The sequence below is a fragment of the Stigmatopora nigra genome, chromosome 16 (assembly GCF_051989575.1).
Source record: "Stigmatopora nigra isolate UIUO_SnigA chromosome 16, RoL_Snig_1.1, whole genome shotgun sequence".
Lineage (NCBI taxonomy): Eukaryota > Metazoa > Chordata > Actinopteri > Syngnathiformes > Syngnathidae > Stigmatopora > Stigmatopora nigra.
The window spans coordinates 11,492,677-11,510,625 of NC_135523.1; the positions used below are offsets into that span (position 1 = coordinate 11,492,677).

Genomic DNA, 17,949 nt, shown 5'->3' on the forward strand with positions numbered 1-17,949 from the left:
TGGATTAAAAGTACTGTAACCAACTCCATGACAGGATTCTGGTCAATATTACTTGCCAGACGCGGACCAGATTTGAAGAACACGAAAGACTAATGTTTTTCTCCCTCCTCAACCCGCAGAAGTTTTGGGAATACCAGAAAACTCTCCCACATGCAGCCTTCTCCATCTCAACGCAGAGCCACGGTACTTTTCAATCTGCATAGTTCGGCTAAGAACAGAACTGATTGTAATGTATGCCACGGATGATTTAAAGGGAAAATCTCTAAATCAGTGGTTTTCAAAGTGGGCGGTACCGCCCCCCGGGGGGCGGTGTGAACTTTCAGGGGGGCGCTGACGAATAAACAGGCGAATGGGGGGCGTTGAAATAGTGAAGGGGGCGATGGAGCAATTACAGTAAAATGTGACGTTGGTGTTTGTAGAAAGACCGGAAAAATTGATTGTCTGTAATAAAAAGTCGACAAAAAACAAGCTTTATTGAAACAAGAAACGTTGTCTGCTCGAGCGCTCACGAGCAGCGCGCATATACCGTATATCACTAATTGTCGCGAGTTTTTCGTCGATGCAGGCGACTGGGGAAACCACCACCATCCAGTCAGCCGCAGAGGAGCACACAATAGCGCGCCGGCAACGCTTAACCACAGACGTATGCGCACAGCGACCGGCTTAATGCATCAGCTATCAATTTTTATGATTCGAGGTGAACTGCGCATTGGTCTATTAAAAGAAACGAAATTAGCGAATAATATCTGAGGCGCCTGTCTTCTATTTATTTAAGCTTCGTTCGTTGGAAAGGGGTAAAGAGGGGGGCGTTGGCATTTTGGCCCGGCGGTGAAGGGGGCGGTGGCCCAAAAAAGTTTGAAAATCACTGCTCTAAATGATCTCCATGACTTCCTTCAGCAGAAAAATCTGAGTGAGAGCATGGGGCGGCCATCCCCGTGCCCACTGCTTCTGTCGAACGGATATTTTCAGCCCGAAACAGAATCAAAAGTTATGCCAGAAATACAACAGGACAGACTCGACTGTCAGCATGAGCTCTGATGGCGATAGAAAAGAACTTCTTGATGGACCACAAATGCACGTGTAATCTGTACCACAGAGTGATTGAAATCTTAATTGAAAAAAGAAAGGAGGTTGCATTTTGTGTATGAATAAAAATAATTTTTGGGAAGTCAAATATGTCTATTTTCCTAAATAATATTCCAATGTTTTAGGTTATTATTGATTATTTTTTTACATGTGTCGCAGCTGTAGCGGCATTAAACATTTTATAGCCATAAAATACTTGAGTGTTGGATTCACATACAGCACTCGTGAAGGCCTAAGTGTGAAATGCACGGCCTGCCACTGCCTTTTACCCAATTCGGCTCTAATCCGGATCGCCTCGGTCACTGGTAACAGATGAAAACATCATCATCATCAACTTCTAATTGTCATGCTTTAAGCACGACATTCCACCAGCATTCCCTTTTCACACATCTGCCTTTTCACTAAATATAGCAGACAGCCAAGCTGTCAGAATCTTACAGCGGCAACATCTACGGAATGTAGAATTTAGTGTATAAAAAAAGGCGCACTGACTGATTGGGCACTACGTCTACTTTGGGGAAAATTTTCGACTATTAATACCGTTTATTATCGCTTGATAAGAGGAATTGCAATCCTTAATAAGGGGAGCAATTGGCGGCAACCAAGTTCCCTGACTTATATAATAAACAGACATTATGTACATGTTACCCATGTTTTGAGGTCTACCAAGCAAATTACTGAAAATATTTTTTTTAAATAACGCGCAGCTGCAGAAATACTAAAAACTTAATAAATGCAGGATATATACAGACAATTGCATTCCCAGCCAAGGAACGGTGTCACTTCGTTTACAAATTTGTCAGCAAACAGAATTTTGTGATGTTAGATAGGCGTAAAGAAAATTATTTAAATACGTGTTAATATCTACATTACTCCACATCAAGTTAAGTCGTAACCAAAACCGTACCGTAATCACTCACACGCCAACTATCTCAAATATTACATAACCTATTCCAATTCATACGAACCCAAAATATTTCCAAATGAAACTCGACTTCTCATAAAATTCATGTTGTTATTTGGTGCCTCTGTTGTTGCTGTTGCTGTCGTTGGTGTTGTTGTGACTTGCATGTAAACAGAGCAGAATGTCTCCTGCTGAAAGTCAAACTAGTAGCCTTTAGCCTAGCGTCTCTCAGGACCATATTTCAATACCTGTTGTCCTTGTTTTTCGCCTGTCAGTAATATACAATGTTTCAATACTTTTTTTCTTTTTAAATCATTTTCTGATATTTGTTTCAACACTAAATATAAAATAAAATATATTACAAGTACATTATTCTCGCAATTTATTATCATATTAAAATTGCTTTGAACAAAAACTGGCTCTGCGGAAAACACCTTTGTGTGAAGACCGCGCGATCCACAATGGCAGCCCCCGGTGGAACATTGAACTGTGAGGACTTTTCGATGTTTCAGGTAATATTATTCATTCTCTCATGCTCAAGACCAGGGGTGGACAACTCCGGCCCTCGAGGGCCCCTATCCAGTTTGTTTACCATGTCTCCCTCCTCTACCACACCCAAATCATATGATCAACTCATTAGCAAGCGGTTCAGAAGCTTGATACAGATCTAGATTATTTGATTCAGGTGTGTTGGTGGCGGGGGAAATGGATAAAACAGACCGGGGTTCTCGAAGACCGGAGTTCCCCACTTTTTGCTGCTGCAGTTTTTGCATTGAAAAAATCTCAAGGGACACCACCATCTGAAAATCTTTTAATTTAAAACTGTCGTCTATATTACTAGTAGTAATTCTCATCCAAGTTTAATCGGCGGTAACTAAATAAACCTCCAAACTTTTTCCAAAATCTTATTTTTCACACCAATGTCACCAAAAGTTGACGTCTCTGGACCCTGAAAATGTTGCGCTCACACAGACTTTATGTCGGCAAAAGTTGATGCCTTAGAAACCAAATCACTTCCGGTTCACGTTAAAGAAAAACAAGCATGGAAGACCGGCGAAGACAGTTGTTGCGCTACAAAAAAAAAAAAAAATCTTTTCAAAAATGGGTTGGATGAGAAAGGAAAATTTCAGTTAAACGCATAGCACAGCAAACGCGTATACAATAATGTACAGGTATACAAAAGCAGGAATATGCTTTTTTTTGAAAAAGTAAGGAAAACTGACAACTGTCAATTTCAAAAGAAAGGATGAGGAATTAATTTTATTAAAAATGTAAACTCCAGAATGCGTGGTGTGAGAATGTTAACATAGAACATCCACCCTTCCATAAATCACACTTTAGCTATTCTATAATACTTAATAAGTGTGATTTATGGATGGGTATGTGGGTTTGTGTGTATGTGCACCTGGAAATTCGCTGGCAGAAATTCTTCAGAAAATGACATTTGAAAATGACGTGGTAAGGCGTCCTACCTTACAACTAAATTCGGGGAAAAAAACTGTTTTGGGGAGCACCTGGAAACTCGCTGGTGGAAATTCTTCCAAAAATGACGTTTGTAACTGACGTGGTAAGGTGTCCCACCTGACGACCAATCAGGCACGGGGTGCGTTCAGGCACATATAAAAACAACGATTGATACATCAACTCTACTTTCACATTCGACTCTGCTTTCACTTCCCCTCTCAATGCTCCCGAATCCCCAACAGACCACTGCATAAAACACTGTAGATGCCACCACAGTCGTAAAAGGTCCTCAGCAGTGTCCTGCACACTTCAAAGGACCGTACTCTCATCAGTAGGTAGAGGTGTCCATCCGTCCACAAATCACGCTTTATAAGGATTATTATAGATTAGCAACAAAATGACTGTCACACAATTTTAATCTTGTAATAAATAGCATAATCTATAATTTATCCTGTATTTGCCACCTCGTGGTGTAGAGGCTCACTCGCCTGAATTCGGTGTGGGCAGGCGCGGGCTCAATTCCCGCTGGTGGTGGTATGATTGGGTGTGCGGATGGTCGTTTGTCTATCTGTGTGCCTTGTGATTGACTGGACACCAGTCTAGGGTGTAGTCTGCCTTTCGCCCGAAGACAGCTGGGTTAGGCTCCAGCCACCCCTCGCAATCCTTTCAAGGACGGGCGGTATGGAAGGCGGCCCAGTGGTGCGAGTGGTGACCGTGTCGGCCTCACAGCTCATTCCTGGGTTTAAATCCGGGTGTGTGGAGTTTGCATGTTCTCCCTGTGCCTGCGTGGGTTTTCTCCGGGTACTCCACTTTCCTCCCACATTCCAAAAGCATGCATGGTAAGCTGATTGGACACTAAATTGCCCCTAGGTATGGGTGTGAGTGTACATGGTTGTCCGTCTCCTTGTGCCCTGCGATCAGCTGGCAACCGATATGGGGTCTCCCCTTCCTCTGGCCTGAAGTCAGCTGGGACAGTCTCCAGCACCCCCTATCCCCATAATGAGGATAAAGCGGTTCAGAAAATGACATGAGAGGATGATGAATTAGACTTAAAGGATTTAAAATTGTAAATACTATTTGAGAATTGTGTTCATATTGGTAGTACTTTGTTTTACCATGTTTCTGTACCATGTGTTGCAAATAAATGTTTTGTCATGTCGACGTGTTCAGCATTTGTCAGTTACCGGTGCAATCCTTGTGGTGAGCTTAGAAAAACTACAAAACATGATACCAATTTTTAGTCACTAATTATGGGTGTGCGCTATACACAGGTGCGCATTATACTCAGATTATTACGATAGTTAATTTCAATGCGAAACATTTATTTGAGATACGAGTAAATTTACATAAGAGCTCAGTCTCGGAACGCATTAAGCTCGTATCTCAAGGTATCACTACAGTTGCACCTCTACTTTTGAAATTAGTAATTGGTTCCAGAACATTTTTCGTAACTTGAAAATTTAGAATAAGAAGAGCAGTACTTTATATGTACATTCTCTAATTCTCTCCACAGTCCCTACAAAACTACCCACTAAACCCTTTAAAATTAGTCAGTGTCCCAATTTGTATGAAAGATGTGAGAAACACAAAAAAGAGAGAAAATTATAAGAAAATTATATATTATTGTCCAAAAAAATAAATAAGAACCATACAAAATCTATCCATGTTGAAGTATGATATGCGCCCACGCATTTCCCTATCACCCGATGGCGTCAGAAAGCCATCCACTGTGTAGTACATTTTAGACTTTCACATGTTCCTTGTGTGTGTGCCGTGTGTGTATTTTAGACTTTCTCTGACTGGAGTATCTGTGTAGGTGAGGTGTCTCAGCGCTATCAAAGAATATTACAACACTAATCTAACTCGCTAATATTGATTTTTTTCGAAAGTGACAATTGGAGTCATATGCAACATCGAAAGAATGAAGATATTTTGACATTAGAAGCAATATGGCTTCCACAACCTCTTAAAATTTTAATGTCTGTAATTAGAATGGATCAAGATAGACATTTCTTTTTTCAAATTGAATAATTTGATATTTTGCATTTACAAAGATAGGCATATTAACTTCCTTATTATATTGACCCTAATAATGTGCTTTCGATTCATACAGTAGCTCAGAAATACCACTTTTGATGATTTTTCTTAAGATTTTCCCTTCAAAGTAAGACATTTGTACTCTATTAAAACAAATATGGAGGTGAAAATTGGGAATCATCTTATACGTGAGAAATTATAAAGTTAAAAAAATTCAAGGTAACTTTCAGGGTGTGGCTTATATGCGTGGGCGGCTTATAAATACGATATTTAAGAGACAATCTTGAAACATGGACAGTGGTTGTTGTGAGATAATCAGTGAGAGCCCAGGAGAGTGTATCGAGGTTCTCAAGTGAGAATCAATCCATTTTCAAAATAAAATAACGGATAAGGAAATCCATTTACCTTTTGGGGATTTGGTATGTTGGATCTTTTTCATATCTCGAGGCACTCATTTGCAAATAACAAGCTTTTGTAACCTGAAAATTTAGTACCTAGAGGCAATCGTAATTAGAGGTATGACTGTATATAGTTTTATTCTTACATGATTATAAGGCAAGGACTTTTTTATTTCATTGAGAATAAAACTGCTGCTGGTATTTACCTCTAATAAAAGTCCTGGTATAAATCTGTCACTTCTATATTATCTTTAAACAAAACTTTACGAGTTGTTCATTAAACCAAAAATGTCGCACCAATAATAAACAAAATAACAAGATGAAACAAAAATGTGCATATAGTGGAACCCTGTAATCTAATTTACACGTTACACTAATGCAGTTTCAACTAGATCATGTTATCTGGCTACATATGACAAATTCAAAGTTAATTCAAAATTCAAACTGAGGAAAGGTAGCATCTCCACATTTTGTTCTTTAGCCAATTGAAAGCAGCAATTAGGTACGGTGAGGCAAATAAGCATTTAGTCAACCACCAATTGTGCAAGTTCTCCTACTTGAAAAGATTAACAAGTAGGCTTTCATTGTTGATGGTGACGACAGGGCCTTTGTCCGATTATTAGAGAGGCCTGTAATTGTCAACATGGGTAAACCTCAACCATGAGTTACAGAATGTGGAAATTAAAACAGAAACTGTTTCATTCCAGGACTTTAAAATGCTTCTTATGTAGCCACTCCTTTGTTCCACTAGCTGTGTATTTGGGATAATTATCTAGCTGAAAGACCCAGCCACGCCTCATCTTCAATGTCTTTGCTGATGGAAGATTTTCACTAAAAATCTCTTGATACATGGCCCCATTCATTCTTTCCTTTACACAGATCAGTCCTTCTGTTCCGTTTGCAGAAAAACAGCCCAAAAGCAGGATGTTTCCACCCCCATGCTTCACAGTGCGTATGGTGTTCTTCGAATGCAATTCAGTATTCTTTCTCCTCCAAACACGAGAACCTGTGTTTCTATCAAAAAATTCTGTTTTGGTTTCATTTTACCATAACACATTCTCCCAGTCCTCTTCTGGATCATCAAAAAGCTCTCTAGCAAACCGCAGACAAGCCTGGATATGTACTGGCTTCAGCTGAGGGACACGTCTGGCAGTGCAGGATTTGAGTCCTTGGCGGCGCATTGTGTTACTGATATTAGCCTTTGTTACTGTTTTCCCAGCTCTCTGTAGGTCAGTCACTATGACCCCTTGTGTGGTTCTGGGATTTTTGCTCACCGTTCTTGTTATCATTTTGACGCCACGGGGTGAGATATTGCATGGGGCCCCAGATCGAAGGAGATTATCAGTGGTCTTGTATGTCTTCCATCTTCTAATAATTGCTCCCACAGTTGATTTCTTTACATCAAGCGTTTTACCTATTGCAGATTCAGTCTTCCCAGCCTGGTGCAGGTCTACAATTTTCGCTGGTGCGCTTCGACAGTTCTTTGGTCTTGGCCATAGTGGAGTTGGGAGTGTGAGAGAGTGAGGTTGTGGACAGGTGTCTTTTATATGGATAATGAGTTAAAACAGATGCTACTAATACAGGTAACGAGGAGAGACCTCATTAGATCTCATTAGATCTCATTAGAAGAAGTTTACCCATGTTGACAATTACAGGCCTCTAATATTTTCAAGTAGGAGAACTTGCACAATTGTTGGTTGACTAAATACTTATTTGCTCCACTGTACATACAGCCACCTACTGTGCAAGAATTTGTACCACACATTCCTCCACCTTAATTTTCTTGTGATATTGACCCTAATAATGTGCTTTTGATTCATACCGTATCTTAGAATTACCTTTGTGATGATTTTTCTTAAGATTTTCCCTTCAAAGTACAACCCATTCCTCCACCTTTATTTCCCCCAAGCGCCTTAGTACATGTCAGATTCGCCATTAGACATTCACAAAAACATACATAAATAAGCCAAACAATTAGTTGCTCCCAATCGATAATCAAAATTATTGGCAAAAATGTAATTAGCCATTGCTAAGTCCAAAAAAGATCTTTTCATATTTCGATTATAGGGCGAAGAAAAAAAAAATGAATTAGGAAAAACATTTTAAAATTACTATAACATTTTTTATTCACTTTTTGTGTGTCTTTCAGGAGATTCTGAAGCTGATGCGCACCATGGATGATCGAATCGTCCATGCCCTGAACACCACTTTGCCCACAGTCTCCTTTTTGGACAAAGTAGACTCAACACAAACTTGCAAGCAACTGTATGAATCAGTAAGTGCCAATGTATGTTCAGTTAACCTTCAATTTAATTGACTTGGTATAGAGAACAACCAATATTAATTTTTCAGAACAGATACTGATACCGAATATTAATAGTTAGGAGGCCCACAACCGATATTCATATGCAGTAAAAGTGTAAGATATTATGCATTTTTTAATGGAATCATCAATCTCACAAAGATATGTAAAGCATAAACAAAAGTGTTTATGTTCACAAAAAGTCTTTCATCATTGGTGATTTATAAATTAAATTTGGCTATGGTTGATCTTCATGGTATTGATGAAACGTGGGATACTCTATGAACATTCAAATTCACACATTAAATCACTAATTTTCCTCCTAGATTTTTAAAACTTAGAGAATTACCTATGGATAATGAATTTAATTCAATAACCAATTTCAACTTTAAAAGCTACAGCAACTCATCCACCCAGCGTTACGGGATGAGAAACAAGGCTCTAATTCCATTAAAACACTTTTCCCTTTTTTGTCCAGATAAACCCTACATTCAAATGTATTAAAGCTTCCTTTTTTTAATATCAATTGATATTTTTTGTTAGATTCATCAATAATTATACTTTAATATAATTATAAAACACTGCAGGCAGACATCTGATTTAATTATTGACATTTAATTAAATTGTTGTCTCTGATGATCAGTTTGCAAGCGAAAACATTCCTACCTCGTCTTCGCCGCCAAATGATTCTACCGTGCGGTCATTTCTCCTGCCCCTTTAAGGCTATAAATCAAAACAATTACAAGGTTATTGATTAATCCAACTGCGTAAGCCAAAACAACATCTGCAACAATCATAGCATATCAGGTATTCAATAATAACAATTAAGGGGAACTAAAAACCAACTCCATTGGAATTTAAACAAACAAGCCTTCATTCGACAAAACAATTCCATAAAGAAGCAAAGAGAGCGTCACGATTTACGACAATATGCAAGTAATCACGAAGGTTGCTTGGATACCAATCATGCTGCATAAGCATCTTCTTCCTTGGGTAAAAGTCCAGTAAACAGTCCTTGGAACGAGGACTCGGTTACTTGTTACGATCCCAAGTTCTCTTCAGAAAAATTGAAGAAGCTTCCATACAAAAATGATTAAATGCACACATATTTATAATAGTATGACAGAATTAATCAAACATTCCGCCGTTTTTATAATATGTATGTTATTAATTATTTTATGGCAAATACAAAAGGGAATGTCAGTTGACTGCCTCAATTTTACCCGCCTACTCCTTACTCGCATGGCTGGTCTGAAAAAGAAAGAACATAATCGTTTTCGCCCAATTCGTCCTCAGAATAACTATACATGTCATTATTGTTTTCAGCTGTGTGCAGTCATGTGATTATCTTTTCCTGGGCTACTTAAGGATTATGGGTTGTGTTGATCGTGGTCGAATCGACTGGTTTGTTCCTCGTTGTCATGCTTGCGTCACTTGACGCCTCGCCACGATGCATCGTGGGATATCATGTTTCATTTCTGTAGTAGTTAGTTGTTTCAAGCCCAAGTTGTTTTGTACGTTTTGCCAAGAAATTAAACCAAGGAATCAAATGCAACAGAACAGCCTCTCTTTTCCTTCAGCGTCTCCACATCTGGGTAAACCTTCCCCCGGTCGCGTCATAACAGATCAATCCGACCAGCATGGACCCAGCGGGACGCCACCCACGCTCGCGCCGACGCGCTCGTCGATGCCAACCATCCACCTCGAAGACACCCGACTACTTGGAGTGTATGAGACACCTCTCAAAATCATTTAGGGATTTTATAATGGACACACCGTGGTGTGGGGGCCTCAGGGACATCATTGCAGCAGAGGAGTCTCGGCTGGTAGGAGAGTTAGATCCGCATTTCACTCCTACGCCCCCCCCCCCCACCGCTCTGCCCGTCGCACTGGGAAACCTAAACAGTTAAATCATGATGCCCAGGTGCGTACAACCACCATGAATCGCCCAAGTTATCTGATGCCTAGAACCAGCAGATTTGGTTCACAATGGAGGGAGCCTGAAGATTCTGAAGAGGAGGACGACGGTGAAGAAATTGATTTCTTTGCCCGAGTTTCTGACTCGGACAGTGACTTTTTCGACCAATTCGGGCCCCGAGACGCTCCACCGGAGGAGGAAAAGGTAGGGCCTTTTCCCCGACAATTCCTACTCCGAATGCCCCGACCAGCATTTGCATAGTCGGCTGGTCACTTATTATGGGCCACCACGTGATGGCGGGGATGCTGTGCAATCCTCCCGGAGGAGACGCCGAGCGCCACGCCGTATAGCGAAGGGGAAGGAGTGCCTGGACACTTGAACCCCTGTCCAAGCTCCTCGCCCGTCCAAGCTCCTCGCCCGTCCAAGCTCCTCGCCCGTCCAAGCTCCTTGCCCGTCTAAGCTCCTCGACCGACCTCGCCCGTTCAGGCTCCTCGGCCTACCTCGCTGTTCCAGTTGCCCCAAGATACTCGGCCGACCTCGCTGTTCCAGTTGCCCCAAGATACTCGGCCGACCGCGCCGTTCCAGTTGCCCCAAGATATTCGGCTGACCTCGCCGTTCCAGTTGCCCCAAGATACTCGGCCGACCTCGCCGTTCCAGTCGCCACAAGATACTCGGCTGACCTCACCGTTCCAGCTGCCCCAAGATACTCGGCCGACCTCGCCGTTCCAAGTGCCCCAAGCTCCCGTGCCGAGGCCATGCAAAGTACTCCCGTTGCCACTGGGGCCGCCAGTTGCACCCGTGCCGAAGCCACGAAGCAGGCTTCCGGTGACGGGCGGCCTTCCTAGCACCGCTCTGCCAAGCACCGCTCTGCCAAGCACCGCTCTGTCAAGCACCGCTCTGTCAAGCACCGCTCTGCCAAGCACCGCTCTGCCAAGCACCGCTCTGCCAAGCACCGCTCTGCCAAGCACCGCTCTGCCAAGCACTGCTCTCCCAAGCACCGCTCTGCCAAGCACCGCTCTGCCAAGCACCTCTCTCCCAAGCACCGCTCTCCCAAGCACCGCTCTGCCAAGCACCGCTCTCCCAAGCACCGCTCTCCCAAGCACCGCTCTCTCAAGCACCGCTCTCCTAAGCACCGCTCTCCCAAGCACCGCTCTGCCAAGCACTGCTCTCCCAAGCACCGCTCTGCCAAGCACCGCTCTGCCAAGCACCTCTCTCCCAAGCACCGCTCTCCCAAGCACCGCTCTGCCAAGCTCCGCTCTCCCAAGCACCGCTCTCTCAAGCACCGCTCTCCCAAGCACCGCTCTCCCAAGCACCGCTCTCCCAAGCACCGCTCTCCCAAGCACCGCTCTCCCAAGCACCGCTCTCCCAAGCACCGCTCTCCCAAGCACCGCTCTCCCAAGCACCGCTCTCCCAAGCACCGCTCTCCCAAGCACCGCTCTCCCAAGCACCGCTCTCCCAAGCACCGCTCTCCCAAGCACCGCTCTCCCAAGCACCGCTCTCCCAAGCACCGCTCTCCCAAGCACCGCTCTCCCAAGCACCGCTCTCCCAAGCACCGCTCTCCCAAGCACCGCTCTCCCAAGCACCGCTCTCCCAAGCACCGCTCTCCCAAGCACCGCTCTCCCAAGCACCGCTCTCCCAAGCACCGCTCTCCCAAGCACCGCTCTCCCAAGCACCGCTCTCCCAAGCACCGCTCTCCCAAGCACCGCTCTCCCAAGCACCGCTCTCCCAAGCACCGCTCTGCCCAGCGCCTGCCCGCCCAGAAGCGGCGTCAATGCTCCGGCGCCCCTGGAAGACTGGGCTGGCTATGTCGAGAAGGGCAATGCGTCGGCTCCCCTGGAAGACTGGGCTGGCTACGTCGAGAGGGGCAATGCGTCGGCTCCCTTGGAAGACGTGGTCGGTGACGTCGAGAGTGGCGATGCGCCGGCGCCCCTGGAAGACGGGACCGGTGACGTCGAGAGTGCCAAGGCACCGGCGCCCCTGGAAGACGGGGCCGGCGACGTCGAGAGTGGCAATGCGCCGGCGCCCCTGGAAGACGGGACCGGCGAAAGCGAAAATGCTCCGGCACCCCGGGATGACGAAGTTGACGACCCCCCGAGCACCCCGGGATGAAGGAGTTGGCGACCCCCCGAGCACCCCGGGATGAGGGAGTTGGCGACCCCCCGAGCACCCCGGGATGAGGGAGTTGGCGACCCCCCGAGCAACCAGGGTAAGGTGGTGACTGTTCTAAAATTCTGGGGTCTCCTAACGGCAGGGGGCTTGGCCAAGATTTAAAGGACCAGCAAGGAAGCCCGCCGGACCGGCCACGCTTGCGCCTCGTCATCGGCCGGCGCGGACTTCCACCGGACCGACCACTGCCTCGTCTCGTTCTTGGCCGGCGCGAACGCCCGCCAGACTTGCCACTGCTTCGTTTCGTGCCAGCGCGGACGCCCGCCAGACCTGCCACGCCTCGTCACCGGACGGCGCGGACGCCCGCCGGACTGACCACTGCCTCATCTCGTTTCTGGCCGGCGCGGACGCCCGCCGGACCAACCACAGCATCGTATCATGTTTCATTTCTGTAGTAGTTAGTTGTTTCAAGCCCTAGTTGTTTTGTACGTTTTGCCAAGAAATTAAACCAAGGAATCAAATGCAATGGAACGGCCTTCCTTTTCCTTCGGCGTCTCCACATCTGGGTAAACCTTCCCCCGGTCGTGCCGCGCTACGTGACGCGATCATAACAATACTCCTGGACTTCACTGCTTTCCCCAGTACGTTTCATAAGCAGAGGATATAATTCGTGTAATTTAGAATTTGTAGGAGCAATTGCAGTAGTTATAAATTGGCTTAGCAAGGAGCGCAAACAGGATAAGACAACACCCATACATTGTCAAGGTAGTAGCAAAGGTGGCTACAGAATATACAACAGATATGATAAATCTTTATATTTTCCAGAGGTTTTATTCCACCAGTCTGTCCAAGCGGATAATTCTACCCCAGAATGCTTTTTCAAATTGCGGTTTAGGGTCTGTAGGCCACTAATGGCCCTGGTGAGGGACCAACCGGGTGATGTGTTGTTCGGTATGAAGGTGCAACATTGTTCTCCAAACGTTGCACACACGCCTGCTTGCTCCGCAAGAAGCATATCCACCGCAATGCGATCCTGGAACGCCATTAGACTGGTAGCTGCCAGTTGCTCCTTTATGGCCACAAATCCCTGTTCAGAATAATTTCCAAGTTTTTGGACATTGTAATGAGGGTAATTTATCCCATCCGCATTTTTGTTTGGGGTGATTAGAAGAAAAATAGATTCCTATCCTGCTGCGATCTGATTAGCCAGCTTATACTCATCTGGTACGTCTTGGAGGATGCCAATCGCATCAATGTATGTTGGATCTCCCACCCTCCATGCCGCTCGACGCCGTCGGGAGGGACCCTTCATCACACTGGATTTCTGAGCAGCCAATTGTATCTCCCCCACTGTAGATGGAAAAACACACACTAGTAAGAGCATTGAGACCAAAGCACAACTGAGACCACCCTTTTACAAAAGTAGCTCCACATAGTGCTATTGCCTCTTTACACTGCAGGTTTGATTTATCGCACTAACTGCATTTTCCATTAATAGCACCCAATTATCCCCCGTTTGGGAAATGCCCGTTTCAGAAATAAATTCCACAAGTTAATCTGTCAATCCAAGCTTTCCCAATCTTGACCAGTTTCTGCTACGAGGCTTTCCCATCTCTGTTGTGGGCTGTTATGTACCACACATATTCCCCACCATAGGCTGATCCCTTGTATGGCAACAGGGATGTTGCCGAGTCCAAATGTATTTTCCTAAGAAAGGTAGATCTCTGCAGTCTTATTGTATGGAAGGCAAAACATTGTTTGGTGCTCAATCGGATGGGAGGGGGCGGGGATCATCTCGAATGCATGTCTGGAAATTTGATTTAGTAGGTAATGTTAATCAAATGTCAATGTAAATGTTGCTCGCTTTATCCTCCCGTAAGAAGGTGTATCCTCAATTGAAACGCCTCCGCCTTTCTCCCAACTGGAGAAAACAGGCCTAATTTGGTGAGGAATAGAATCACAATCATTAATCCCATTGCCCCAAAGGGCAATAATTGTTTTTAACATGACTTTTTGTCTTTGTTTAGGGAATTTTTCACTTGAAACGTTTCAATTGAGACAACCTTCCTACTGTGGGAAAGGTGGATACAGGTTCCCCTCTCAGCTATTTTGATAGCTGTTGGTGTGGTTAGAAACACTTGACATGGACCCTCCCACTTCGCGTCGCTCCAATGTTTCTCTTTTTATGCTGCGTATCAGCACCCAGTCTCCAGAAATCACCTTCACTCCGTCCGTTTCCCGTTGAGGAGCAAAATCTCCCTCTGGTAGCTTAAGTTCAGTGCGTTTTTCTAAAGATATCCTCATGTAGTCGGCTAATTTGCCTCATCATCCAATTCCCATTGTATAGTGAATAATGGCAATTCGTAAGGTCTACCACACAGGGCTTCATATGAGGTTAATCCATTTGAAGTTCTGATGTAAATATGTAATTTACTAAATCAATACCTTTTGTCCATGGCCCTTTTGTCTCTTCCATGCATTTTTCTTCTATTTTTTACATTTCCATTCTTTCGTTCGACAATGCCCACCGATTGTGGATGGTAGGCGCAATGATTTCACAACGAAATATGAAACCTACTGTCAATTCCTTCAATTATTCTATTAACAAAATAGATGCCATTATCACTATAGATGGTTTCTGGAATTCCACACCGTTGAATGATATCTTACTTAATTCAATCATATCCATATGTATTTTTGAATTGGATATGTAGCTTTTGGGAATTGCCCACATTTTTCGACCCATTTAAAACAGCTATGATAAATAGACAATACTTCTTTCTCACCTTCATTTAATTTGACAATATCCATAGGGAGTCTTTGAAATTTATATATTTTTGGGGGATTGATTGGCCACGCCTTGCTTTTCCATTGCCATGGGGATTATGTGGAGAACTGATCAAATACTTCCTTCCAAGAAATTGTATTTTTAGAAAACAAATTAATAACCCAAAAGTTGTTTAGTGGCGCTGCATTCAGCGCCACATCCCCTTATTGCGACATGAGACTTCCCATGAGTCAATATAGAAGCCCACCCAAGAAAGTTTATCTACAAATTTGACTGATTTTCCACTTCGCTGCTGCAAGTCAACACCTCAGGTTCAGTCACCGCGGTTGGCGTAGATGTTAGGTTCATCTATAATTATACTTAATAATTATAATACAGGGGACATCTGATTCAATTATATATATTTAATTAAATTGGCATCTCTGGTGATCAACTTGCAAGGGAGAATACATTCCGACATTGTCTTTGTCACAAATAATTCTTTGGGCTGTGATACAAGTCCGATACAAATGGTCAGCAGGACTGTGTGGAGAAATGGAGACTGGGGATGGAGGAGGCACATAAACATAGTCTAACCCAATAATAATAATAATAATAATGACAATTAAAAAATGATTCCGCAAAAAGATACATTTGTAAAAAATTATGACAATGCTTTTCCGTCATAAATTTTACTCCTTCAACCAATAATTTTCCATTCTGACACACAGACTTAAGCCTGAAAAAAAGAGAACAATAACAACAGGGAAAAAGACTCAAAACCCAGTTTGATAGCAACCAATACACAATTGACATTACATCACAGCTGTGAAAATACTGGCAGAAAGGAAAAAAGAAAAATACATGACGAAACAGGACTGTGACATACAAGTTTGAGTATACAGGAATCTCCCGAATATTGCGGTTAATCTGGACCAGACATGGTCGCGATAATCCAAAAAACAGCAAAGTAACGTCACTCTTATTAAAAATTAAAATAACGTATTTTATACACAAAGGACGCACCGTTCTTTCAGACGCAGCCAGGAATGACATGTATATATTATTTATGGAATAATAGCGCTGTCTGCGGAAGCAGCCCCAGACGCTATTTCCGGTGCGCAGTGACTGCTTGGATATATCGTCCTTTTGTCATTACACCCAGGTTGACGGCTTTGATAACTTTGCACTAATAGTATAATATACTACAATGGCGAACACACTAATTTGGTGCTGCATGCACAAAATGACTGCTACACACGCACGCTAAAACACGTTTTTAAAAAGGCAGCGGAAGCAAAACTGAGTTCGGTTGTACTTTATTTCGCCATTTTAGAATGTACTCACATCATCTTTACCCACAAAACCATCAATGTCCTAATTTTCTGTGTCCGATTTGAACAATTGTCCATCGAAAACGCTGAGTTTAATACATTCGTCTAGGCGGCCACAATCCATTCGCAAATAGTAGCTAGTTGGTAGCTAGCGTAACTAGCCCGGCGCTGCCTGCCACCTTTCTTAATGCTGTGTTGATGTCGATGTATACAGGCCACAATCCATTCGCAAATAGTAGTTAGCTTGTAGCTAGTGTAACTTTTCTAACAGTGCTTTCCATGCTTCGTCATGCTGTGTTGATGTATACAGGCCACAATCCATTGGGTTTATTGACAAAATAACTACTACATAACCCAGCAAGCACTGCGCAGTACTTTGTCTACGGGAAAATAGTAGTCGGTGTACCCTATCGACTGATTTCTTTTATTTTATGGTGATAACAACTTTAGTATTGGTCCATATATAAAGCGCACTGGATTATAAGGCGCCACTGTCTGTTTTGGAGAAAATTTAAGACTTTTATGTGCACCTTATAGTCGTGAAAATACGGTAAATATTTTTTTTAACTTCAGCGCTGATTCCTAGTAGCTCAGAGTGGCTTCTGGTTACGAGTTTGAGCGTGGATTTTAACATTTAATGAACTTTAAACCTTTTTTCCTCTACTGCTGAGTTGTCTGTCTTCCGCCACTTGTCTAGTGGCAAGCTTCCGCTTGCAAGTTTCAGCTTGGATTTTCTAATTTTGATGAACTTTAAAATAAAAAAAATAAAAAATCCCCAGAAAAAAATCTGCGATGTAATGAAGCTGCGAAAATTGAAGCCGCAATATTCGAGGGATTACAGTACTGTGTTACCAATGAATGTCTTACTCTTTTCGTTTTTGCTAGTAACACCCAAAATTTTGTCTTTTTACAACTACCTTTATCTATTTTTTTAAATCTTTTGCGCTGAATTTACTTTCACTTGCCGGTACACCCTTTTTTCTTATTTTATAAAGATGACAATCGACGTCATATTTCGTCATCCATACATTTAGGTGTTTAAATCTTGAGGTGGACTAGCTCCCAACAAATTTTCAAACCTTGCACTCGAGATGATGCTCTGGGTCATTATCATGAGGGGCTTTATCATTGCATCTAGCCATTTGTATTTGAAAAGGGCAGCAATTTTGCCATAGTTTTTTTTTCCTGTCACCACACACGCAACACAATCATACACTCACTCTTTATTAGCAAAGCCAAGCATATTCTTCGTTGCAAGAAAATGTATTATAATATGAAATAAAATCCCTATAGAATATCATAAAAAAAATCAATTTGTATTTTGCATATTGCAAACTCAATGCATGGGTGCTAGTTCATCGACTTTGTTTTTGTTATGGTTCTTCTGCAGTCAGGTCATGTTTCCTTGCAGGATCAGGTCATATTTCGCAAATCAATCGATCCTGACAGTTAAAAAAACAAAGTGCTCCAACACTTTTGCTGATTTTGTTTGTGTAGCTTTTTTCAGTTCTCATGTTTCAATATTTTTGTTCATGATTTCCTTTTTCAAAACTAAGTGGGCACACGGTCTACTTGCCGAAAGACATTTAGCCGACTGACGTCTTGCCGAGGGCCAACTCGCTGAGGGGGCCTC

The 17,949-nt window shown here is 43.2% G+C and overlaps 2 protein-coding genes across 6 annotated transcripts in view; one reads left to right on the forward strand and one right to left on the reverse strand.

Moving 5' to 3' along the window:
* The window catches only part of fam162a (family with sequence similarity 162 member A), an 11,734-nt gene extending 9,513 nt beyond the window's left edge, over nt 1–2,221 (reverse strand). The window contains exon 1 of the mRNA XM_077735759.1: nt 2,055–2,221. Coding sequence (XP_077591885.1) covers nt 2,055–2,157 — 103 coding nt within the window. The 5' untranslated portion in view covers nt 2,158–2,221. The remainder of the gene's footprint in view (nt 1–2,054) is intronic.
* A 148-nt stretch (nt 2,222–2,369) lies between these two features.
* Nucleotides 2,370–17,949, forward strand: part of mix23 (mitochondrial matrix import factor 23) — a 28,781-nt gene continuing 13,201 nt past the window's right edge. For 3 of the 5 annotated variants that reach the window (XM_077735760.1, XM_077735763.1, XM_077735762.1), the window contains exons 1-2: nt 2,372–2,502; nt 8,039–8,164. In XM_077735760.1, the coding sequence (XP_077591886.1) occupies nt 2,452–2,502; nt 8,039–8,164 (177 nt within the window). In that variant the 5' untranslated portion in view covers nt 2,372–2,451. Of the gene's footprint in view, nt 2,503–8,038; nt 8,165–17,949 lie in introns of all 5 variants that reach the window. The other 2 variants (XM_077735761.1, XM_077735764.1) reach the window with 2 other exon arrangements.